This window comes from Saimiri boliviensis, chromosome 1, assembly GCF_048565385.1.
Source record: "Saimiri boliviensis isolate mSaiBol1 chromosome 1, mSaiBol1.pri, whole genome shotgun sequence".
NCBI classification, from domain to species: domain Eukaryota; kingdom Metazoa; phylum Chordata; class Mammalia; order Primates; family Cebidae; genus Saimiri; species Saimiri boliviensis.
The window spans coordinates 104,764,450-104,790,310 of record NC_133449.1 but is presented as its reverse complement, the minus strand read 5'-3'; the positions used below and the strand labels follow the sequence as shown (position 1 = coordinate 104,790,310).

Genomic DNA, 25,861 nt, shown 5'->3' with positions numbered 1-25,861 from the left:
TTTGGCTGGAGATAAGGCCAAGTTACGAAAGGCCTCTTTACTAATTATGTTCATTTTCTTCTCTTGAAAATAGGTAATAATTAAATATTTCTTAGAGGTGAGGCAGGCTTAAATGTGTGATTTTGAGAGGTAAGCTAGATTTTGTTAGTGGGAGGTAATGAGGACCTGTCCTAGGAGGGCAATGGTAAAATAAATGCAGATGAGGAAGCACAGATTAAGTCCTACAAATTAACTCCTGGAGGATATGAAAAGAAAGCCTGGATACAAAACATGAAGTATTTTCACTTGCAGTGTTTTGCTATATAGTTCAAACTTCAGAAGAATAGAATTTCTGAATAAAAGACGTAACTATTATTTAAAGGGGGAGAGAACATAAGGTTACTAAGAGTACACACAGTTTGTGCATGATGGGAAAAAAATCACCTCACTAATTTCCTTTAATAATTATCATATCTGCAATAGTTATTACATATTAATATTTTAAAAGTCAGGGATTGTGTTGTTTTTATTGGTGATTAGCAATTTGAGACTGGGTACAGTGGCACATGCCTGTGATCCCAGCACTTTGGGAGGCCAAGGTGGGCGGATCACAAGGTCAGGAGATCGAGACCATCCTGGCTAACACGGTGAAATCTTGTCTCTACTAAAAATACAAAAAATTAGCTGGCCGTGGTGGTGGCACGCCTGCAGTCCCAGCTACTCAGGAGGCTGAAGCAGAAGAATCCTAGAGGTTGCAGTGAGCCGAAATCACGCTACTGCACTCCAGCCTGGGCAACAGAGCGAGACTCTGTCTCAAAAAAAATAAAAAAGTAAAATTATAAAACAGGAAGAAACATTAAAATTTATTTGTCGCTTTTTTGTGAATATATGTATTAAACTAACATCAAAATTTGAAAGGTGAACTGCAAACTACTAACGGGATTTTCTTCTTTCAGAGATAGAGTCTTGCTCTGTCACCCGGGCTAGAGTGCAGTGGTGTGATCTCAGCTCACTGCAACATCCGCCTCCTGGGTTCAAGCAATTCTCTTGCCTCAGACTCTCAAGTAGCTGGGATTACAGGCATCCACCACCATGCCCGGCTAATTTTTGTATTTTTAGTAGAGATGGGATTTCACAATGTTGTCCAGGGTGCTCTCAAACTCCTGACCTCAGGTGATCCACCCACCTCAGCCTCCTAAAGTGCTGGGATTACAGGTGTGAGGCACAGTGCCTGGCTCTAACAGGATTTTTTAAAATGAAAATGGAACACTATTTCCTTTACTTTTTAAAAATTATTTTTCTTTCATTAGAAAATAAATCTTGCCAGGCATGGTGGCTAATGCCTGTAATCCTAACATTTTCAGCGCCGAGGCTAGCAGATCGCTTGAGCCTAGGGGTTTTAGACCCACCTGGGTACCATAGAGAGACCCTGTCTCTATTTTTTAAAAATTGTTTTTAATGTAAAAATAAAAATATAGAAAACAAATATTATTCAAAGTAATATACAGAGTATTCTAATTTTTTTTTCCTTCTTCTCCAGAGACAGAGTTGCTCTGTTGCCCCGGCTGGAGTGCAGTGGCGCGATCTCAGCTCACTGCAACTCCCACCTCCTGGTTTCAAGCAGTTTTCCTGTCTCAGCCTCCCGAGTAGCTGGGTTTACAGGTGCGGGCCACCATGCCTGGCTAATTTTTATATTTTTAGTAGAGACAGGGTTTCACCATGTTGGCCAGGCTGGTCTCAAATTCCTGACTTCATGATGCACCCGCCTCAGTTTCCTAAAGTCCTGGGGTTACAGGCGTGAGCCACCATGCCTGGCCATAAATTTGAATTTATATACAGATCCTAAAGTACTGCTAATAAATATATTTAAGCTCATGGTGAATATTTCTAGCCCCATCACTAAGTTGATTAATAATTTTACCAGGATTTTATAAATAACAGGGAATGATATTTCCACATTCTCTGTGTGGTAACCAGTAAAACAAGAACCTCTCTGATAGCATTAGAGAGGAATAAAACAAAATAACCTGTAAAAAATATATTGGGAGACCTAAAGATTTAGCATTCTTCTCCATGAAATAGGTCCTGACTACTTTCTCTCTTTTTACAAAAGAGAGAAAGCAAGGCAGAAAAAGGCTGGTTTGAAATAGTCAATCAGTGCTGACTGCTGATTAGTATCCTGGAGATGTGTAATGCCAGGAGTCTATTCCCAGCATCTCCCTCTTTAGTTGGAGATTATTGAATTGGTATTAACGTTAATTATTTATTCGCTTAGGAAATGTGTGAAATACTTGCCTTCCACTCAGTTTCTGTTGAGCACTTCATAATTTATGAAGTCATTTCATATCCATTTTTTTAACCTGGCTCAACCCTAAGAGATAGGCAGTTTAGATTTTATCATCTCTGTTTTCCAAATGAAGTGAGAGATATAGAGAGGTTAAGTGATTTGCCCAAGTTCACGTGGTCTCCAAGTGGTGGCACCAGAACTAGCACGCAATCTGTGACTTTCCTTCTAGTATCTTTCCATTAGACATGCTGCCTTTGAAGTCTGATCAGTGCTTCATTGTATGCCTTTTCTTTTAACACAGACTCAAACAAAGGACTTTTTATTCCCTTCCCCAACCGGGAAATAAAGGATTCCCTAAGTACTTCTGCAACCCAGGGCAATGGTACACCTGATCAGAAATTAGACACCTTCCCACTGGGGACACAGGTAATGTATTCACTCTCTTGCAGATATGTTGACTAGTCAATGATTAATACTGATAATTCAATGGGTTCTCAATTATTTATGAAGGTTTCAGAGGACTTGTTGAATGAAGGCACTTTAGACCCTTTTAAAGGAAAGGGCAGGACAGAATGCAGAGTACCGTCTCCGTTAATTTCAATCTCCCATTTCCCTCTCTCCCACTAACCTGTTATCTAATGTCATGCATTTATACATATAACTTTAGCATATCTATGACAGGTGTTTGGGTCCTCAAACAAGAATGCAACTGTTAACAGTTTTTGACTGGTTTTAAATTTTCTCCTCTGTATCCAAAATCTCCATCTCCTGCTGTCTTGCTTCTTACATTTTCTACCTCTACCTTTTAATACTGGGTCTTAAATTTCAGGGATGGCTTTCCCAAAGCTGCCTCTGCAGTATAACAAAAAAAGCAAAGTTTAAGGGGTAGAGATGGCATGGAAGTTGTGGGCAATGGGAAGATAGAGATTATACAAGATAGGGGAGGAGTGAAAAATAAGTTTTTAGTGAAAAAATTGGTGAGAGAATGGTTATAACCATTATATAAGACTTGTTTGTGTGAGCAAATATGATACAAGGAGCAGAACTGACTACTTTATATTGACTTGCTCCTTTTCTGTGCCCTTTCTTTGATACAGTTATGAGCAATAAAATTGTAGGAAATAGCCAGGAAGAGAAAGAAAAGCAGCAAAGCCTCTGATTAATCCATAATTTGGATAATCAAGACTGAATTAGTAAAGTTAGTACTGTTCAGTTTGGATATATAATAACTTCATCTTTTAAAAAGATAAGCACTTAACCAGTTTCTTTGTTTTTGGAGATTCTACTTGAGTGACTTAGAAACAACCTCAGTTACCATTTTTAAAACCATACTGACTTAAGGAAATGGAGACAAAGAGTATTGCAATCTCCAGTTAAATAGCACTTCTTAGATAAAAAAGCAAACAAAAAACTTCTCTGAAATTACTTCTTAAAGTGAGAAAAAAGGAAATTGAATAGCTTGCTATATGTTTTTAGTTTAAGTAATAAGGAAGTGGGATTTCTTTCTCTCCATGACTACCAAAAAGATACTTAATACTTTTAAGATAATTTTTTTAAAAGCAAACCCTAGATGGCTTTCCATTTCGCTTTAATCCTTGCCTAGTTATGCTTCTGATTAATTTTCAGCCTATTAAAACCCCCTTAGCTACTGTGGTTCATAGCTTTACCAGCCAGTAAAATAAGTCTGAGAGTGCTTTAAACAGAAAAAGCGGTTGGAAAGTAGCCGTTGTCTAACTTCTATGCTGAGCTATCTAAAGCAGAGAAAATACAGTCATTGTTTGCTATGTCCTTTACCTCCTAAGGATATTCAAGCAACTCTGGAATCTCCTTGTATTGTGACTGTTTTAAAATAGACTTAAACTGGACCTTTGCTTAAAGGTCCGTTTCCCTAGCTTGCAAGGATAGTCTTTCCCATTAATAGGAAAGTATTCTGAACCCCTGATCTAATAAGCTCACATTTGAATGCACATGGACTTCCTTCTACCTAAACTTTCTAACTTTTTTTAGACACAGGAAGTGGCAAGAAGGGAGATGCCAAGTGACAATCACCAGGAAGATGGTAAATATTTTGCTCACTGAGTTTTTCCCCCAACACTAATCAGAAAAGTCTGGATGTGATGGGACTTGGGAGATGAAGATGTCTCAATATGGGGGCCCTATTTAGCCAACTAATTTCTGCTTTCATGAAAGACTGTCCTGGATGACTAGTAACCTGTGGGACTTTTCTGCTTAAAGAGTGAATATTCTGACCTCCTTTGTTCTTGATTTTTTTGCATTGACCAACTATTCTTTTTCTTACTTTTCTTGTCTTCTTTTATATTATTTTTTATTCATCTATTTGCTTCTACTAGTTTGTAAGTTATGTACTTTTTCTATGCTTTCAGTATTATTCCCCAAATGATAATATATGTCCTTAACTTACATAATTTTTAAATGTTAATACCTTAAGTCTTTTGGATAATTCAAAAACCTTAGAGTACTTTATTCCATTTACTCTTTCCTGACTTATAGTTTTTTTTCTTTTACTATAATAATCTTTGGAAGACTTACATGTTATTATTATTGATTTTTAAATTTCTCTATATTTTTAAAGACTTCACAAGACATTATTTTTTATGTAATGTTTATTTAAATCTATCCATTTATTTACTACTGTTTGCTCACTTCCTTTTTCTTCCCAGACTTCCCTTCTGATATCATTTTCCCTTGCCTTATAGTAGTATATACTTTAGTGTAGGTCTATTAGTGATGAGCTCTTTCAGCTTTTCTTTGTGTGATAATGACTCTATTTCACCATCATTCTTGAAAGGTATTTTTTTTGGGGGGTATAGATTTTTAGGTTGGCAGTTCATTCTCTCTCTCTTCCCACTTTTTTTTTTTTTTTTTTTTGAGACAGGGTCTCAATCTGTTGTCCAGGCTGGACAGTACAGTGGCACAATCATAGCTCATTATAACCTCAAACTTCCGAGCTCAAGCAATCCTCCCAGCTCAGTCTCCCAAGTAGTTAGGACTACCACCACACCTGGCTAATGAAAAAAAAATTTGGGGGGCCAGGTGCAGTGGCTCATGTCTATAATCCCAGCACTTTGGGAGGCCGAGGCAGGTGGATCACCTGAGGTCAGGTGTTCAAGACCAGGCTGGCCAACATGGTGAAAGCCCATCTATACAAAAAATACAAAAATTAGGTGGGCATGGTATCACATGCCTATAATCCCAGCACTTTGGGAGGCCGAGGTAGGTGGATCACTTGAGGTCAGGAGTTGGAGATGAGCCTGGCCAACATGGCAAAACCCATCTCCACTCAAAATACAAAAATTAGCTTGGCATGGTGGCACGTACCTGTAATCCCAGTTGCTTGGGAGGCTGAGACATGAGAATTGCTTGAACCTGGGAAGCGGAGGTTGCAGTGAGCCAAGATTGTGCCACTGCACTCCAGCCTGGGCAACAAAGTGAGACTCTTGTCTCAAAAAAAAATAAAGAAAAGAAAAAGAAAAGAAATTTGTCTCCAGAATGTTACAGATTCTTTCCTGTTTACACAAAAGTCCCACGTATTATTGGTGGTGGTGGTGGTGTTCCATGTGGAAGTCCTTTCCTCACTATGCGCCATTGATCAGAATTATAAACCACTTCTTCCTGAGAAGTGTCTCTGGCAGACAGAGAGTATGTTCAGTGAACAGAGGTACTCCCAGCTGGGCTACAAAGAATTCTTACCATGTTTTGTTTTTTTCCCTTGGTGGAGATTAGAGTTCAGACACTACTTGCCTCTTCAGTCCACAGTCCGATCCCCAGAGAAGATGACTAGAGAAGGGTACCGACTATCTTTTTTGGACAGTAAATCTTCAGGTTCTTTTCCAGAGAAGGAATTGATACCAAAACCTGATACTTTTTATCTTACTCATGATGCCTCATTGAGTAAACGCCTGGATGTGGGTGATTCTAGCCAGATCCATCCCTATCAGTTACCTTCAGATGTTGGTCTGGAAAATTATGACAGTCGTTATTCTCAAACTCTATCCCTGCATGGAAGTCTTGGTAAAAGACCTCAGAGAAGCAAGAACTATCAAGAGTATAGCATAAAGCCTTCAAATGACATAAAGGCCACCACTTCGCACTCCTGTGGAGACTTATTGACTTCTCTGTCAAACCCTGACTCCAGCGCTGGGAGGCTTTTGAAGCTTAGTTCAGGTAACAGCTTCTTGTCAGTTTACAGGTCTTCTTCATAGGCATGAAGATAGAAGGTGTAACTGAAAATTTTGGAATTAACCCTTCTGGAATTGCATTGGCATTTCTTAAGTTGTATTTCAAGGTCACCAGTGGTTCTCAGAACCCCCAGAAATCTGTAGGGTATGAGTTTAACATGATGTGTATAATAGGGAAAATTTGTAGGAGAGTAAGCATCACAGCTACTTGCTATTTTAGTTAAGTAGCATCTCAGGACATCTAGTCTTTACTCACAGTCACTTCTATCCTGAGTTACTTTCAGAAAAAGTTAGTTTCAGGCCGAGTGCAGTGGCTCACGCCTGCATTTCCAGCACTTTGGGAGGCCAAGATGGGCAGATCACAAGGTCAGGAGTTCAAGATCAGCCTGGTAGACATGGTGAACCCCATCTCTACCAAAAATACAAAAAAAAAAGAAAAGGAAGAAAAGAAAATTAGCCAGGCATGGTGGTGCGTGCCTGTAATCCCAGCTACTCCGGAGGCTGAGACACGAGAATTGCTTAAACCCAGGAGGCGGAGGTTTTAGTGAGCCAGGATTGGGCCACTCCACTCCAGCCTGAGTGACAGAGCAAGACTCTGTCTCAAAAACAATAACAAAAACAGAAGAAGTTAGTTTCAGAGTTAGTGATAGAGATCACTTTTCTGTTATTTATTTATTTAACCAAACTCATTGAACTTCTACCATGTCCCAGACACTGTTCTAGCTCTGCAAATAAAGTAGCAAACAAACTAAAGTTCTGTGTATATCTTACCATAATAAAAAGACAGCCCCTACTTTCATGGAGTTTACATTCTCATGGGGTAAGACATGTGACAAACATTTTTTTTTTTTTGAGGCGGAGTTTCACTCTTGTTACCCAGGCTGGAGTGCAATGGCGTGATCTCGGCTCACTGCAACCTCCGCCTCCTGGGTTCAGGCAATTCTCCTGTCTCAGCCTCCTGAGTAGCTGGGATTACAGGCATGCGCCACCATGCCCAGCTAATTTTTTGTACTTTCAGTAGAAGCGGGGTTTCACCATATTGACCAGGATGGTCTCAATCTCTTGACCTCGTGATCAACCCGCCTCGGCCTCCCAAAGTGCTGGGATTACAGGCGTGAGCCACCGTGCCTGGCTGACAAACATTTTAACATGTAAATATATGTCAGGTTATGGTAAGTTCTATGGAAAAATTATGTAAGGGCATAGAGAGTGGTAAGGAGGAGGGGATGCTTTGGATAGAATGGTCAAGAAAGCTTCTCTGATGAGGCACCATAAAAGTAGAGACTTGAATGAAGTGAGAGTGTAAGCCATGTGGGTCTGGGAGGAGAACTTTCTAGACAGTGGGAATAAATGCAAAGGTCCTGAGGCTGGAACATACTTGTCATGTTCAAGGAACCTCAGGGAAGCCAGTGTACCTCCAGCAAAGTAAGTAGAGTGTATAGATGAAGTAAGAAAGGTGCCACACTTTTATTCTGGGTGAGATCAGAAGTAGTTGGAGGGTTTACAGCAAGGGAGTGACGTGATCTCACTTAATAATTACTGTGGGCCAGGTGCAGTGGCTCACACCTGTAATCTCAACACTTTGGGAGGCCGAGGCAGGTGGATCATGTAGTCAGGAGTTCGAAACCAGCCTGGCCAACATGGTGAAACCCTGTCTCTACTAAAAATACAAAAATTAGCTGGATGTGGTGGCACATGCCTGTAATCCCAGCTACTCAGGGGGCTGAGGCAGGAGAATCACTTGAATCCAGGAAGCAGAGGTTACAGTGAGCCAAGATCACACCACTACACTTCAGCCTGGGTGACAGAGCAAGACACTGTCTAGAAAAAAAAAAAAAAAAAAAAAAAAAGAATTACTGTGGATATTGGGTTGAGAATAGACTATGGGGAGCAAGGACAGAAATTTTTTTTTTTTAATGCTTTAAGAGATTGGAACTGACATAACAGATGATAATGGCTTGGGTTAGACAGATAGCAGTGGAGGTGGTCAGAAGTAGTCAGATTCTGGATATATTCTGAAGAGGACACCCAATAGTTTGCTGATGGATCCAGAATGAAGTGTGGGAGAAAGAGGGTCAATGATGATTCCATGGTGGTTGTTTTGTTTTGTTTTTTTTTTTTGAGACGGAGTTTCACTCTTGTTACCCAGGCTGGAGTGCAATGGCGCAATCTCCGCTCACCGCAACCTCCGCCTCCTGGGTTCAGGCAATTCTCCTGCCTCAGCCTCCTGAGTAGCTGGGATTACAGGCACGCGCCACCATGCCCAGCTGATTTTTTGTATTTTTAGTAGAGACGGGGTTTCACCATGTTGACCAGGATGGTCTCGATCTCTTGACCTCGTGATCCACCCGCCTCGGCCTCCCAAAGTGCTGGGATTACAGGCTTGAGCCACCGCGCCTGGCCGATTCCATGGTTTTTACTCTGAATAATGGAAAAATGGAGCTTTCATCTACTCAGATGGAAAAGAATAGGAGGTACAGATTTATCAAGAGTAATTTGGTAATTGGACAAACTAGTCCAGAGTTTAGGGAAGAAGGTATGGCTGGAAATATAAATTTGGAGATTATAAATGTATGAGGTGGCAGTACAACTGTGAGACTGGATGAAATCTCACTGAAGGAGTGAATATAGATAGAAAAGAGATCTGAGGACTGATCCTGAGCCCTCCAACAATTAGAAGTACATAAAGAGAAACCATCATAGGGAGTGAGAAAACAGCATCCAGTAAGATACAGGGGAAAAAGCCAAGAGGAAGTGATATCCTGGAAGCCAAGTGAAGAATGTGTTTCAAGAAAGAGGGAGTGATCAGTGCTAGGTCAAATGCTGCTCCTGATAGGGAGGGAGGGAACCTGAGACTGAGATTATGGTATTTGCCAATGAAGAAGACATTAGTGAACAGTTTCAGGAGATGCATGAGAATGAAAGCCTCACTGAGGTGAAGTTAAGAAAAAATTGGGCCAGGTGTGGTGGCTCATGCTTATAATCCCAACACTTTGGGAGGCTGAGGCGGGCAGATCATGAGGAGTTTGAGACTAGCCTGGCCAACATAGTGAAACTCCGTCTCTACTAAAAATACAAAAATGTGCCAGGCATGGTTGCACAAGCCTGTGGTCCCAGCTACTTGGGAGGCTCAGGCAGGAGAATCGCTTGAACCCAGGAGGTGGAGGTTGCAGTGAGCTAAGATCATGCCACTGTTCTCCAGCTTGGGCAACAGAGCTAGACTTCATCTCCAAAGGAAAAAAAAAAGAAAAGAAAATATTGGAAGCAAGGCAGTAGAGTTACTGAATACAGACAACTCTTAGTCTGTTCTCACACTGCTAATAAAGTCATACCCAAGACGGGGTAATTTATAAAGCAAAGAGGTTTAATTGACTCACAGTTTCACATGGCTAGGGAGGCCCCACAACCATGGCAGAAGGCAAATGAGGAGCAAAGACACATCTTATATGACAGCAGGCAAGAGAGCTTGTATAGGGGAACTCCCCTTTATAAACCATCAGATCTTGTGAAACTTACTGTCACGAGAACAGCATGGGAAAGACCCACCCCCATGATTCAGTTACCTCACACCAGGTCCTTCCCATGTCATGTGGGAATACAGGAGCTATAATTCAAGATGAGATTTGGATGGGGACACAGCCAACCCATATCAGCCCCTTCAAGGAGTTTTGTAGTAAATGGAGGCAGAGAAATGGAACTGTAGCTGGAGAGGGGACGGAGTCAAGGAGATCCTGGTAGAAATGATCTAGTAGAGGAAAAACTGATGATGCCAGGGAGAAAAGGGACCATTATAAGAAAATGGAATCCAGTCCACCAGTGGAGAGTCTGGCTTTAGATAAAAGTACAGATAGTTCATCTATTGTAAGAAGAAGCCATGCAGATAATTTATTAATACAAATACAGGTGAGTTGGTAGATTTGATGGTGTAATCACTCAGATGTTTTCTTTGATTGCCTCTCAGTGAAATAAAGGAGGCTGGGGCCTGGGAGTAAGGAGGGAAGAGAAGGTGTTGGAAGTTTGAAGAGAGATGTGAAGTATTTGTCTCAAAGAATAGAAGAGTAAATTGGCCAGAGTCTATTGGGAGAGACTGGGCACGGTGGCTCACGCCTGTAATCCTAGCACTTTGGGAGACCAAGGCTGGTGGGTCACTTGAGGCCAGGAGTTCAAGACCAGCCTGGCTGACATGGTGAAAACCTATCTCTACTAAAAATACAAAAATTAGCTGGGCATGGTGGAGCATGCCTATAGAACCTGCTACTTGGGAGGCTGGGGCAGGAGAATATCTTGAACCCAGGAGGCAGAGGTTGCAGTGAGCTGAGATTGTACCACTGCACTCCAGCATGAGCAACAGAGCAAGACTCTCTCTCAAAAAAAAAAAAAAAAAAAAAAAATAGAAGAACTAGGCACCATTAAGAGTGCAGTTACAATAGTGGTCATGAGTTTAAAGTGAGAAAGGTCAGAACAGATGCATTTTGTTCTCCGGCTATGTTCCCCTGCTCTGATGTAGGCTTGGAACATGTGGACGATTGGATTTAACCAGAGTTGGAGGTTTGGGTTTTGTTGGGGTGTTTTTTTTTTTTGAGATAAAGTCTTGCTCTGTTGCCCAGGCTGGAGTGCAGTGGTGCTGTCTCTGCTCACTTCAACCCCACCTCCCAAGTTCAAGCGATTCTCTGCCTCGGCCTCCGGAGTAGCTGAGATTACAGGCACCTGCCACCATGCCCAGCTAATTTTTGTATTTTTAGTAGAGGCGGGGTTTCACCATCTTGGCCAGGCTGGTCTTGAACTCCTGACCTTGTGATCCACCCACCTCAGCCTCCCAAAGTGCTGGAATTACTAACATTAGCCACCACGCCATCAGAGTTGGAGTTTTGTCAGAGAGTTGATGGTGTATGCTAGGGAGTGGTTATTATGACCCTTGGAGTACAGGCCAGGTATGGGTAGAAGTGAGACATGAGGGAGTCAAAGGGCTGGTTCATCTCTCAGCCTGTTTCCTCCACAGATCTGTATGCCACAACCCATTTTAATAGTGACCCTGCTTTACTCGTCAATGTAGAGCAACAATTATCCACCAGCCTCGGCGATTTAACACCAGCACATGGTTCTGTCTCAAACAACGCGGTCCTAGGAAACAGGGCAACTCCTCTGCAGACACTGCTGTTGTCTCCTGGGACTTCAGAAGACAGAGAGATTTTTACCAAGAGGTCATTAAGCCCATCGAAGAGAGGATTCAAATGGAAGGACAATATTCTTGCCAACCTGAATCCAAAGCATGGTTTCCGAGATGCTACAGGCAGCGAGGCAAGTGTTGGCTTGTTTGTGTTTGTGCAAGAAACAAGTCAGGTTCAAGACCAGAATGAGGGTTCTGTTAGGAGTGGAGGTGGTTCTGACCAACAGGGCTAAAAGTTCAAAGAGATTTTCAGAGGCTGGTGGCTAATACTTCCAGGTTAATGCTTTTGAGTCTTCTGCCCTTGGGAAAGTCATTCCTCCACTCCTGCCATTTTCTCACTTCTTTCACAGGGAGAACTGTCCCTGATCTACTTCCAGCTGAAGACTGATCTTTGTAGCATCTATGTTTACAGTCTCATCATATTTACACATTTGCTTCTGCCACACATGACTAACTTGAAATAGTTCATATAAAAGCATTGCTTCAGGCTGGGTGCAGTAGTGTGTGCCTGTAATCCCAGCACTTTGGGAGGCCGAGTGGGTAGATCACCTGAGGTTAAGAGTTCAAGACCAGCCAGGTCAACATGGCAAAACCCCGTCTCTACTAAAAAAATACAAAAATTAGCTGGGTGTGGTGGCGTGCGCCTGTAGTCCCAGCTACTCTGCTCAGGAGGCTGAGGCAGGAGACTCACTTGAACCTGGAAGGCAGAGGTTGTAGTGAGCCGAGATTGTGCTACTGCACTCCAGCCTGGGTGCCAGAGTGACTCAATTTCATAAAAAATAATAATAATAATAATAAAAGCATTGCTTTGCTTTTCTGTCTAGAAGTTAAAATGATTTAAAATTTTTTTTCCCCAATGTAACAGCAAGCAGAAGATGAATTAGATTATCCAAGGGATTTTTAGCTGAAAGTAGTTCACAGAATGAATGAAAAATCAAGAACCTGTCCCACATAAACAATATACATATAATTCATTTTACAAAATCTCATAGTATGATAGTGTCATACAGTAAAACTTTATCATTATCAGTTCTTAACAAGTTTTGCTCCAGCCTTTGCATACATCCCTCATGGAGTATGCCTTCCACTCTCCTCTCTTGTCTGTTTGAATGTTCATTTTTCTCCAGGCTCTACTTCCATCATGAGGAAGATCCATCCATGTGGTTAGAGGAACCCCAGCTCTGAGGGTCCTCTCTTCCCTTGGACCCAAGAACCTTTGCCATAGAAACCATTTGTCAATTAATCATTTACTGCCCTGTAAGGAAGCAGTAGATTTGGTCAAAAACAGCCATTTCTAGTTACTTATTTTTCAGTTGTTGGAAATCTTACACATTGGGGTGGGTTTACAGGGTTTTTGTTTTTTTATTCTTTGAAGACTTTCTATTCAGTTTTCAGAACTTTGGAAGTAGCTATAATTTTTGTGCACCAAAGGGGGCAGTCTTGAAATGTTTTTTTTTTTTTTTTTGAGACGTAGTTTCGCTCTTGTTACCCAGGCTGGAGTGCAATGGCACGATCTCGGCTCACTGCAACCTCCGCCTCCTGGGTTCAGGCAATTCTCCTGCCTCAGCCTCCTGAGTAGCTCGGATTACAGGCATGTGCCACCATGCCCAGCTACTTTTTTTGTATTTTTAGTAGAGACAGGGTTTCACCATGTTGACCAGGATGGTCTCGATCTCTTGACCTCGTGATCCACCTGCCTCGGCTTCCCAAAGTGCTGGGATTACAGGCTTGAGCCACTGCACCCGGCCACGAAATGTTTTGTTTAGTTTTTTGGCCTCAGTCCCTCACGCCTATTTTACCAGACAAATAAAATAGAATATGTATTTAGAATAAAGATCCAGAAACAGCATATTTAGGATGTTATATTAGTAAGACATGCTCTAGGAAATTTTTTAAACCTCTATTTCATGTTCTATTAAAATCTGGCTAGATACTGTGGCTAACACCTGTAATCCCAATGCTTTGGGAGGCTGAGGTGGAGGATTACTTGAAGCCAGGAGTTTAAGACCAGCCCGGGCAACATAGGAGACCCTCTCTCTACAAAAAAATAATCATAAATAAGTAAATGTTAAAATTTCAATGTGCTGTTCTAGACCTTAAAAACTCCTATTTCTTTTTTTTCTGTTAGACATTATTTTTCTCTTTATGGAAAGCTTTAGGAGAGCTGCTGAGTATAAAAGAAATATACTTTTTAATTTCTGAAAGGTGTAAGTCAGAAAATTTCCAAAAAGAGGATTTTTTAAGTTTTTTTATTTGTTTGTTTTGTTTTGTTTTGTTTTGTTTAAGGCAGGCCTGGGCCTGGCACAGTGGTTCATACCTGTAATCCCAGCACTTTGGAAGGCCAAGGCAGGCAGATCACCTGAGGTCAGGAGTTTGAGACCAGCCTGGCCAACATGGTAAAACCATGTCTCTACTCAAAATACAAAAACTTAGCCAGATGTGGTGTCACGTACCTGTAGTCCCAGCCACTCAGGAGGCCGAGGCAGGAGAATCACTTTAACCCGGGAGGCAGAGGTTGCAGTGAGCCAACATCGGGCCACTGCACTCCAGCCTGAGTGACAGAGCAAGACTCTATCTCAAACACACACACACATACACACACACACACACACACACACACACACACACCCCAAAAAAATAACCAGGCATGGTGGCTCATGCCTGTAATCCCAGCACTTTGGAAGGCCTAGGTACGCAGATCACTCCAGGCAGCCCAGGAGTTTTTGACCAGCCTGGCCAACATGGCAAAACCCTATCTCCACTAAAAATACAAAAATTAGCTGGGCATGGTGGTGCACACCTGTAATCCCAGCTACTTTGGGGACTGAGTCACGAGAATTGCTTCAACCTGGGAGGCCGAGGTTGCAGTGAACAGAGATCATGCTACTGCAGTCTAGCCTGGGCAATAGAGTGAGACTCTATCTCAATAAATAAATAAATTAAATATAGAATTTGTCAGGCATGGTGGTGCACACCTGTAGTCCCAGCTATTTGGGAAGCTGAGGTAGGAGGATCACTTGAGCCAGGAGTTCAAGGCTGCAGTGTGCCAAGATCACACCACTGTACTCTAGCCTGGGTACAGAGCGAGACCCTGTCTTAAATAAATATTATAGAATATTTATGTTTATTATATATTAATATATTGAATATAAGCTTACTTTGAGTTATAATTTATTATATTACTCCTCCATTTATTTTATAAAATACTATTTTTTAAATGTTCTGCAATTTAATCTTTCTGTTATATAATATCGAACCATAGATGTAGGTGTCCAATAACAAATTTTTAATTTTCTTCTGAAAATTTCTATTATTATTGTGTGTGTATGTGTGTGAGTGTGTGTGTGTGTGTGTGTGTGTGTGTGTGTGTGTGTGTTTATGACATAGTCTTGCTCTGTCACCCAGGCTTAAGAGCAGTGGCACAAGCTTGGCTGACTGCAACCTCCCCCTCCCGGGTTCAAGCAATTCTCCTGCCTCAGCCTCCTGAGAAGCTGGAATTACAGGCGCCCACTACCATGCCTGGCTAATTTTTGTATTTTTAGTAGAGACAGGGATTCAGCATGTTGGCCAGGCTGATGTCAAACTCCTGAGCCCAAGTGATCTGTCCGCCTCGGCCTCCCAAAGTGCTTAGATTACAGGCATGAGCCACTGTGCCTGGCCTGAAAATTTCTATTAAAAATTGTGATAGAAGATACTGTTACCTTGAAATTATCCTTGAATATCTTATGTTTTTTTCTTGGGCATAAATGCCATTCCAATCCAAACTGAAAGATGAAATCATCTTTTTTACTTTTTAAAAAGTCTAACTGTCTAAATTCTTACTTCCCTTATTGTGTAAGAATGACAAATGGTTGGGGTTTTGTATTTCTTATTGTTGTTGTTGTTGTTTTTTTTTTCTCTTGAGCCTCTCTCTAGTGACCTGGGTAGTTTGCATGGTTTGCCTGGAAACCACAGTCCCCCCATCTCTGCCAGAACCCCCCATGTGGCCACTGTCCTCAGACAGCTCCTGGAGCTTGTGGATAAGCACTGGAATGGCTCCGGCTCCCTCCTCCTCAACAAGAAATTTCTCGGTGAGTGAATGCATTCTCTGTCCCTGGAGAGGAGCTGGACTTCGCTTCTGCTCTATGTTCTGCTAAAAGCCACTTAGCCCGCTTCAGTTGCAAGGAAAGTTGTTCTCATGATTGCATCCTGAAACATCTCAAAGACATCATAGTTAACAAATCTGCATTTTTCTCATATTCTTCTTCATTATTTTAAAAAAGCATCACCTTTTCCAGTTGTTTTATGATTGTTTTGTTCCTTCTGTGAATTTTTGGTAGTCTTTGGTAATATATAGAGTAACCAGATGTGTAAATTAGTGAGTATATTAATTTTTTCTAAGATTTTATGATCCTTGGGAAAGTGCCAATAATGAATACAACAGAAATTGGGTTTGATCATCAGAGTTTTGAGATGAGTGTTAGAATGTTATGATTTGAAAAACTCAAATGAGTAAATGACCTGGACTCTCTTTAGTGGTTCTTTTTTAGAAACATGGTGGAAAACAGTTTTGCAAATGCCGGCTTCATGCATTTATTTGTTGTTGTTTTCTTTTTGAGCCTTAACATGTTTACTGGCTATTTACTAGAAGAATAAGGAACTTTTGGTGGTGGTAAAAGTTTAAGTAAAAACTAGAAACTTGGCCGGGCACGGTGGCTCATGCCTATAATCTCAACACTTTGGGAGGCTTAGGTGGGTGGATCACAAGGTCAGGAGCTCGAGACCAGCCTGGCCAAGATGGTGAAACCCCGTCTCTACTAAAAATACAAAAATTAGCTGGGCATGGTGGTGTGCACCTGTAATCCCAGCTACTCGGGAGGCTGAGGCAGGAGAATTGCTTGAACCCAGGAGGCAGAGGTTGCGGTGAGCCAAGATCATGCCATAGCACTCCAGCCTGGCCAACAAAGCAAGACTGTCTCGGGGGTGGGGGTGGAAACTAGAAACTTGAAAGTTTCTTGGGCTTGAAAAAAACCTTTTAAAAAATGTTAGGGGGAAAAGAATTAAGGAGAGTTAGCATTTTTTGGTGGGGGGAAAAAAAAACACTAAAAATGTCTAGGCCAGGTGCTGTGGCTCACACCTGTAATCCCAACACTTTGGGAGGCCGAGGTGAGCAGATCACAAGGTCAGGAGATCAAGACCATCCTGGCCAACATGGTGAAACCCTGTCTCTGCTAAAAATACAAAAATTAGCTGGGTGTGATGGTGCTTACCTGTAATTTCAGCTACTTGGAGGCTGAGGCAGAAGAATGGCTTGAACCCAGAAGGTAGAGATTGCAGTGAGCTGAGATTGCAGCCTGGTGACAGGGCAAGACTCCACCTTAGAAAAAAAAAAAGTCTAAAGGGACATACAGAAGATGAAATCCTAACACAGTTATTTTCCTTCCCATGTTGACCTATTGCTTCCATTTTGTAGGCAATTATCCCCAGGGCCACGAATCAATGACTAAGAAATCATGCACTCACAAGGGGCTGCTGATATTTCTCCATAGGATATAATTTCTATCTTTTTTTCTTTCTTTTTGAGACAGTTTCATTCTTGTTGCCCAGGCTGGAGTGCAGTGGTACGATCTCAGCTCACTGCAACTTCCACCTCCCAGATTCAAGTAATTCTCCTGCCTCAGCCTCTCAAGTAGCTGGGATTACAGGCGCCCACCTGTAAAAAAAAATTAGCCCACGAATAGCTAATTTTTTTTTTCTTCTAGTAGAGACAGGTTTCTCCATATTGGTCAGGCTGGTCTCAAACTCCCGACCTCAGGTGATCCCCGCTCACTTTGGCCTCCCAAAGTGCTGGGATTATAGGCGTGAGCCACTGTGCCCGGCCTATAATTTCTTGTCCTCTTAAAAACACCTGTCTCAGTCACTTACTAAATTCTGGTAAAAAGGAGATATTAGATTACCCTACTTGATCCAGAGAGCTGGTAGTTACTCACTGGGAATGCTGTGCTTTAGCTTTTAAGATTGGCCCATGTGCCCATCCTGAATTTTTGGCAGGTCCTGCCCGAGATTTGCTTCTGTCTTTGGTAGTCCCGGCTCCTTCTCAGCCGAGGTATCGCTCACGTCCTGAAGACACGACGAAAGCCTTCTGCAGGAGGGAGGCTGAACTGAAGGAGGCTGGGCAGCTGGTCCCTAATGACATGGTATGCCCCCTCTCATATTCCTTTAGAAAAAAACAGAGCAGCAGGACAAGAATATCTCTGTGCTCTAATGATCAACATCACCACGAACATCTAACCAAAACATGGCAAAAGGCCACCCACCTTGGCCTCCCAAACTGCTAGAGGAATACAAAACTTGCTAGGACAGGGACAACTTGGCGATTCTGCATGGATGACGCCCTCATTCTAACCCTAATCCAAAAATTCTAAAGAAAGACTCAAAATGAGAAGAAACAAACAAACAAAAATTCCAAAACACCCTAGAGTGGAAATGTTTAGCATCATATTCTTGAAGGTTCTGGTTTGATCCCAGCAAATGTATCTGGGATTATTTTTCCTCCCTTCTAATGAAGACGAGAGCCCTGAACCAGGGGCCAGGGCCCATTCTAGAGCATCAGCCTACTGACTCTAGGAGAGGAAGAAGGACTTATCCCCATGCTTTGTTCTCTTTTTTTCCTTTTTTTTTTTTTTTTTTTTTTTTGACGAGGTGGTGAAGCGGAGTCTTACTCTGTCACCCAGGCTGGAGTGCAGTGGTGCCATCTTGGCTCACTGTAACCTCTGCCTCTCGGGTTCAAACCATTCTCCCTGCCTCAGCCTCCTGAGTAGCTGGGACTACAGGTGCCTGCCACCACACCTGCTAACTTTTGTATTTTTAGTGGGGACGGTGTTTCACCATGTTGGGCAGGGTGGTCTCAAACTCCTGCCTTAGGTGATCCACCCACCTTGGCCTCCCAAACTGCTGAGATTACAGGCATGAGCCACTGCACCCAGCTGCTTTTCTTAACATTAAAGGATTTTCAGACACCAAGTTCAGTTCTAGAAACTTTAGATAGTTGACTAAGAATGCTGGCTACTTGTCAAAATGACCATTTGTTCTGCCATAGTAGTAGATAACTCATAAGAAAGATTGCTAGTCCATGTGATAAATTTGTTTACTGCATTTGAGTTGTATTTACCAATAAATTAAAATTTTAGTGAGAAAGAGATGCTGACTTCCATTCAGTCTATCACTAAATAGAGGTAAAGAGCTTTCAGTTCTATAAACATGCCTTAGAATGTCAGATTTTTTTTTTTTTTCCTGAGATGGAATCTCACTCTGTCACCCAGGCTGGAGTACAGTGGCACTATCTTGGCTCACTGCAACCTTCGCCTCCCGGGTTCAAGCTATTCTCCTGTCTCAGCCTCCTAAGTAGCTGGGATTACAGGCACACACTGCCATACTTGGCTAATTTTTTCATATTTTAGTAGAGACTGGGTTTCACCCTGTTGCCCAGGCTGATCTTGAATTCCTGAGCTCAGGTAATCCACCAGCCTTGGCCTCCCAAAGTGCTAGGATGACAGGGATGAGCCACCACACCCAGCCTAGAATGTCAGATTCTTAATGTACTTGTATTTTGTTTTCTGATCTAAAGGAAAGTTTGAAGCAAAAACTGGTCAGAGTGCTGGAGGAAAACCTCATTTTGTCAGAAAAAATTCAACAGTTGGAGGAAGGTGCTGCCATCTCAATTGTGAGTGGGCAACAGTCACATACTTATGGTAAGTTGAGGAAAGCCATGATAGATGGGACCTCTCAAGACAACGGTTTGTTTATAGATGACCCATTTAGTAACCTTCATCATGCTAGCTCATGTGGCTGCCTTTGGCCTACTTGGTCATCAGTTTTCCTGGCAGTTAACGGAAACAATCATCTTGCCTCAGAGAATTGTAATGCAGGTGGCTTGAGTTACCAGAGGAAGCTCTTGTCAGTGGAAATCATGTACAAATGTTGTTACTATTGCCATTAATTTTGAGAATGACACGTTTTTATGATTATAGCAGTAAGAACATATTCTTTGTAAAAGTTTGGAAAATATAACCCCATGATCCAGCAATAACGTCCATTAGTGTCTTCGGTATATTTTCTTCTACCTTACCTCTCTATATACTTTTAACTCCAAATTTAAAATTGTGGCTAGGCAGGTGCAGTGACTCACACCTGCAATCCCAGCACTTTGGGAGGACAAGGCGGGAGGATTGCTTGAGTCCAGGAGCTCAAGACCAATCTGGGAAACATAGTGAGATCCCATCCCTATAAAAAATAAGAAATTAGCCAGGCACTGGTGTGCACCTATAGAGCCAAAGAGGCTGAGGCAGAAGGATCACTTGAGCCCAGCAGTTCAAGGTTAGAGTAAGTCTTGACCACACCACTGCAGTCTGGCCTGGGCGAAAGAGAGACCCTGTCTCAAGAAAATAAAAATAAAAATAGGCCAGGTGCGGTGGCTCACGCCTGTAATCTCAGCATGTTGGGAGGCCAAGGCAGACAGATCACTTGAACTCAGGCCAAGACCAGCCTGGCCAACATGGTGAAATCCTGTCTCTACTAAAAATACAAAACTTAGCCAGGCATAGTGACAGGTGCCTGTAATCCCAGCTACTCATGAGGCTGAGGTAGGAGAATTGCTTTGACCCGGGAGGCAGAGGTTGCAGTGAGCCAAGCACTCCAGCCTGGACAACAGAACAGGACTCCCTCTCAAAAAATGATAATAAATAATAAAACTGTGTCCTGGTTTTAAAAAACCATTTACATACAATTAGATGCACACATTTTAAGTTTGATCTCAATCAAAATATAGAACATTGCTAGAAAATTTTTCATACCTTGGTGCAGTCAGTTTCGCCTGCTATTGACCCAAGTAATCACAGACCTGATTTCTACATCTTAATGTTATTAATTTCATAGTATAGGCATTTCTACAATATCACAGCAATATACCATATCTATTTAGTCTCTATAGAGTTGTTTTTAATGTTTGCTGTTATAAAGCTACCATTAATTATAATGGTTATATAATATTTAGAATATAAATGATTTTAAATAATTTCTATTCCTTCACTAGCTCTTGTAGAGAATGAAAGAACAAATTAAAATAATAAAATAATTTCTAAACATTCAAAAGAAAGACCTGAAGTGAAGGAAAAGACCCTAGAATCAAAATGCTTTTCTGAGATTAACGTTATTCCCTTTTGATGGAGCTGAGAGTCCTAATATCTAATATTTATACTATTATAAATAATGCTGTATTAATGTCTATATACAGAAATCTTTGGTACATTTCAGACTATTTTCCTAAGAGACAGTCCTAGAAGTAGAATTAGTGGGTCAAAGAATGGAATATTTTTGAGGCTTTTGTTACATAAATAACTCCCAAGAAAGTTGTTTCAATTTACACTCACCTCAGCAGTGTACTTGAATACCCCTTCACTCCACACTGCCAACAACACTGGGCATTTTTTCAAAATTTGCCATTGTGATAAGTGAAAAATAGTATCCTATTTAAGTCTTGATTGTACTACTTTATTATCAGTATAGTTTAGGCCAGTATTTTAGATAAAGTTTTCCCTTGACAGACTAGCTCAGCACCCCTAAGCAAATTATGGTATATGGACATATATGAAGAACTTGATTTTGAAGTCCTGATATGGAAGCACTGAATTTCCATTGTTAAATCTCAGCACTAAATAAATAAATAAATCTCAGCAGTATCTGATACTCACGAGCTCAAATAATCAAGATATCAGTCTCCACTTACCTACTTTGAAATTAAAAGTAGGTATTTATCTACTAGATTCTTACTTTCATTCAGCCAGGAGGCCCAGTATAGTATTTTGGCTTACTGGTGATAAACAAGCTTTTGCAGCCTTGTTTTCCACCTTCTGGAACCCTCCTACTCAAGATGTGATCCACATTAGTATCACCTGGGAGCTTGCTAAACAAGTGGGGCTTCACCTCAGACCTACTGAATTAAAACCTATTTTTGGCAAGATCCCCAGGTGACTTGTAAGCAAAATAAAGTTTAAGGCCGGGCGAGGTGGTTCATGTTTGTAATCTCAGCACTTTGGGAGGCCAAGGTGGGCAGATCCCCTGAGGTCTCAAGACCAGCCTGGCCAACATGATGAAACCCTGTCTCTACTAAAAATACAAAATTAGGTGGGTGTGGTGGCACACGCCTATAATCCCGGCTTCTTGGGAGGCTGAGGCAGGAGAATCACTTGAACCTGGGAGGCAGAGATTATAGTGAGTGGAGATCACGCTATTGCACTCCAGCCTGGGCATCAAGAGAAAAATTCCATCTCAGAAGAAAAAAAAAAGTTTAAGAAGCACTATTATAGAAGACTGACATCATTACAACCAGAGTCCCTGTTCTCTTACCTACCTTATTATTGCAGGTAATGGTAGCATATTGGGGAAGTTAGGTATGAGTGTCTTAGACACAATTTAAGTTTCTACAAGTATTAATTGAGTTATTACTGTGTGTCTGACACTATTCTAGATGTTTTCATATACTACATAGGAAGAGAAGGATGTACAAAACAAACTAAAATGGAGAATAGAGTGAGACTTAGTATCTATTGACTGCTTATGCTAAGTGAGGGTAGATGTCTCATTTAATCCTCATAACAGTGCTAAGTGGCAAGGTTTTTAGCTCTAATGAAAGTCAGAAAAATGAACTAACATGTGCAATATTAAGTGGCTGAATTTTAATTCAGATCTGTTGCTAAACCCCGTATTCTTGCTACCGATCTCCTGTCTCCAAGTAAGAGAATGGTGAATGGAGTGTGAAGTTTGATGCCATGGGGCCCCCAATTCTCAAGATGTCCATCTCAATACTTATATTCTGCTCAAAGACTAGCAGCTTGGAATCCTGTTCACCCCTGGCTACTGTGCCCTTTGTAGATGATCTTCTGCACAAAAACCAACAGCTGACCATGCAGGTGGCTTGCCTGAACCAGGAGCTTGCCCAGCTGAAAAAGCTGGAGGAGACAGTTGCCGTTCTCCATGAAAGTCAAAGGTAGGAGAGTGTCTATATAGCTTGCTTCTAGAAGCAGATATTCACTCCTTCTGTCTCCTTTGTTTTACCTGGAAAGTTAATATCTATGCACTTTGCAAATTAACTCCATTCTGTGTATAAACCTCCTGTATCTGGTCTATTAGCTCAGGGATTATAAAAATTACTGCTTCCCAGGACACACCAGGGACTAATTGTCTTTGCTAGTGTTGGTGGGTTACAACACCTCGATAATTAGCTTCTCACTGGATCTGATGGGACCTTTGTTTGGGTCAGTTAACTTTTTTGGGAGGTCAGTATATACCCCTAAAATCAGCCATCTGGCTCCTCTGGAAAATGCCTGCTATCGGTAACAGAAGACTTCAAGAGCACTCGGCAGGGAGTGATAGGCAAAGAACCCGAAGTATGCGTTTCCTTCAGAGGAGCTCAACAGCATCAGCCCTTAAAGAACATCACCCCCAGGATACAAGCCAGGCAAAAAAATCAGATGACACCTCAAGACTATGGCTACATTTACAGAAGCCCTTGAGATTTTGGCTTGCCAATAATTTATGAGGACTTTCACTGCACTTCATCCCCAAACCTTCAACCTCCAATTTCACTGCCTGATTTTCATTTGGTTAGCTTTATATTCAGAGGATTAGACCCAGAACCATTCTGGATTGTCCTGAAAAGCTTTTCATTATAATTATTTCAAACATTACAAAAGTAAACAGAATAGCATAATATGGTGCTCAAACTTGGATATGCCTCCGAATTAACTCGAAGTATGTGTTGAAATGCAGATTGCTGGGCCTCACCCCACAGTTTCTGAGTTAGCAGGTCTGGGTTGGGAACTGAACATTTGCATTTCTAATTAGCTTCTGGGTGATGCTGTTGCTGCTGGTCTGGAGACCACACTTTCAAAACATTAGGATATATTGCTTTAGTGATGTACAGTCAAAATACTCTCTTTTAAATTAAATGGAAATAATCCTTATGTGCGTTAAACCATACAGGTTCCTTTGTTTTATTTTGCTTCTGATTCTTATGGATTTTTTTTTTTTTAATTCTGATTTAATCTTATTTTCAAAATTATGTAAAACATTTACACAGTCCCAATGTCAACTCTATAAGATAAATCCAGAAAAATCCAGCTTCCTTACCTGTCTTTGCTATCCTTTCCTTCCCTCCCACTGTCCTTGTATTGTAGGTGTGTATATTTGTATCCTTCTATTTTAGGAGTGTATATTTGTATTTCCCCATTATTACATAAGAACACACAGTGTTGCTTTAACATTTTATGAAAATCCATTTATAGTGGTGTGTAGAGTTAGTTCTCATTCCTTTTTCTAGTTGCATAGTGCTCAGTTGTGTGGATGATATACCATTCATTTAATTAGTCCTCTATAAATGGACATTTAGGTTAACATATTTTGCTGTTAAAAATGGTACTATAGTGTGTGGATGGCTTTTAACATTAGATGATAATACAGACTGGGTGTGGTGGCTCACACCTGTAATCTCACACTTTGGGAGGCCAAGGCGGGTCGATCACTTGAGGTCCGGAGTTTGAGACCAACCTGACCAACATGGTGTAGCCCTGTCTTTACTAAAAATACAAAATTAGCTGGGCATGGTGGCACATGCCTGTAATCCCAGCTACTTGGGAGGCTGAGGCAGGAGAATTGCTTGAATCCAGGAGGCAGAGGTTGCAGTGAGCTGAGATCTGCATTGTACTCCAGCCTGGGCAACAAAAGCGAAACTTGTCTCAAAAAAAAAAATTAGATGGTAATGCAGAGTTCAATACACTCATGACTGGCACCATTAGTGAACTGCAGTGGCAGGATAGATTAGAAATAGGTGTTACAATTGGGGTAGAAATTGGAGGTCTGATCAGGTGCCAGTGACCCAGGGCTTCTACTTACCTCATCATCAAAGTGCTTTGGAGAGAACTGAACAACCATTAGCTATATATAAAATGGGAAATGTATTATTGCTTCAGTAAGTCTGGAACATAATCAAACAGAATTGTAATGAAGAAACTGTAGGTCTGCTTTTAAAATAATCATAAATTGGACAGTTCTTTCTATTTAAAGATATGATTTCATTTCACATTTGTCTTTGGGAAACATTTTGGGTCTGCATGGTATCTCTCTTGCTTTTATGATTTCATGACTGCCTTTTTCCCTCGGACCTCAGATCCCTGGTGGTAACTAATGAGTATCTGCTGCAGCAGCTGAATAAGGAGCCAAAAGGTTATTCCGGGAAAGCGCTTCTGCCTCCTGAGAAGGGTCATCATCTGGGGAGATCATCGCCCTTTGGGAAAAGCACGTTGTCTTCCTCCTCACCAGTGGCACATGACACCGGTCAGTATCTAATACAGAGCGTCTCGGATGCTACCCCAGAGCCTGGCTTATGGAGCTAGCATGAAACTCACACCACAGCTTCCCTGGTCCACACACAGGCTCTCACCACCATTGCCACCAGTATGATGTATGTACTCACAAAGATTAAGAAAGAAATGTATTCTAATTAGATTGTGTCAGTCCCACTTTTTATTTATCTCCTCCTATTAAGTCATTCTTTCCTTCTGCCCACAGAAATAGTTGGCACTTGGTCCCAGCTATTGTACAGACATTGCATAGAGATATTTGGCTGAAAATGTTGAAAGGGAAAAAAACGCTAGACATTTTTCCCCTGTGTCATTTGCAACTGTGTGGTAGAAAATTTAAAAAGAACATTCGCCAGATTCATCAAACAGGGTTTGATTACCTCCTGCCATGGTGAAAAGCTGACAACATCTGGTGTCTGCCCTGGAGCAGCCAACTATTTAGTTAAGGAAAAAAGCAAAAACTAATGTGATGGGGCCCAAAGCTTGGGATTGGTACCAAATAGGTCTAAACAAAAGCCCAGAGATGCCCTGAAGAGGGAGAAAGAGCGAATAATGCCCACTGTAGGATTGGAGAGGGCGTCAATAAGGCTTGTTTGAATGGAAGCTGAAGAATGAATAAGAACGGTAGCAGGTACAGGGGATGCAGAGCCTCCTAGGCCAAGAGTACATAGAAGAGTCTGGAACCCCCCCCCCCCACAGTGGGATAGTGGGGCAGGGACAGAAATGTGGGACATGGAAGAGGTATAATGTCATGAGAATGTCCCCAGAGCAAGTGATCTTTCATGAAGGGGGGAGACATGAAGAGGTTACCAGGCAAAGCATGTGGCTGAGAGCG

The 25,861-nt window shown here is 41.6% G+C and overlaps 1 protein-coding gene across 1 annotated transcript in view; it reads left to right on the top strand.

Annotated features, from left to right (window-relative positions):
• LRRC36 (leucine rich repeat containing 36) overlaps positions 1 to 25,166 on the top strand; it is a 55,498-nt gene extending 30,332 nt beyond the window's left edge. The window contains exons 6-14 of the mRNA XM_010346780.3: positions 2,568 to 2,692; positions 4,274 to 4,325; positions 6,011 to 6,451; positions 11,465 to 11,763; positions 15,537 to 15,702; positions 17,663 to 17,808; positions 19,239 to 19,362; positions 22,541 to 22,655; positions 24,834 to 25,166. Of these exons, the coding sequence (XP_010345082.2) occupies positions 2,568 to 2,692; positions 4,274 to 4,325; positions 6,011 to 6,451; positions 11,465 to 11,763; positions 15,537 to 15,702; positions 17,663 to 17,808; positions 19,239 to 19,362; positions 22,541 to 22,655; positions 24,834 to 25,059 (1,694 nt within the window). The 3' untranslated portion in view covers positions 25,060 to 25,166. The remainder of the gene's footprint in view (positions 1 to 2,567; positions 2,693 to 4,273; positions 4,326 to 6,010; positions 6,452 to 11,464; positions 11,764 to 15,536; positions 15,703 to 17,662; positions 17,809 to 19,238; positions 19,363 to 22,540; positions 22,656 to 24,833) is intronic.
• The last annotated feature ends 695 nt before the right edge of the window (positions 25,167 to 25,861 follow it).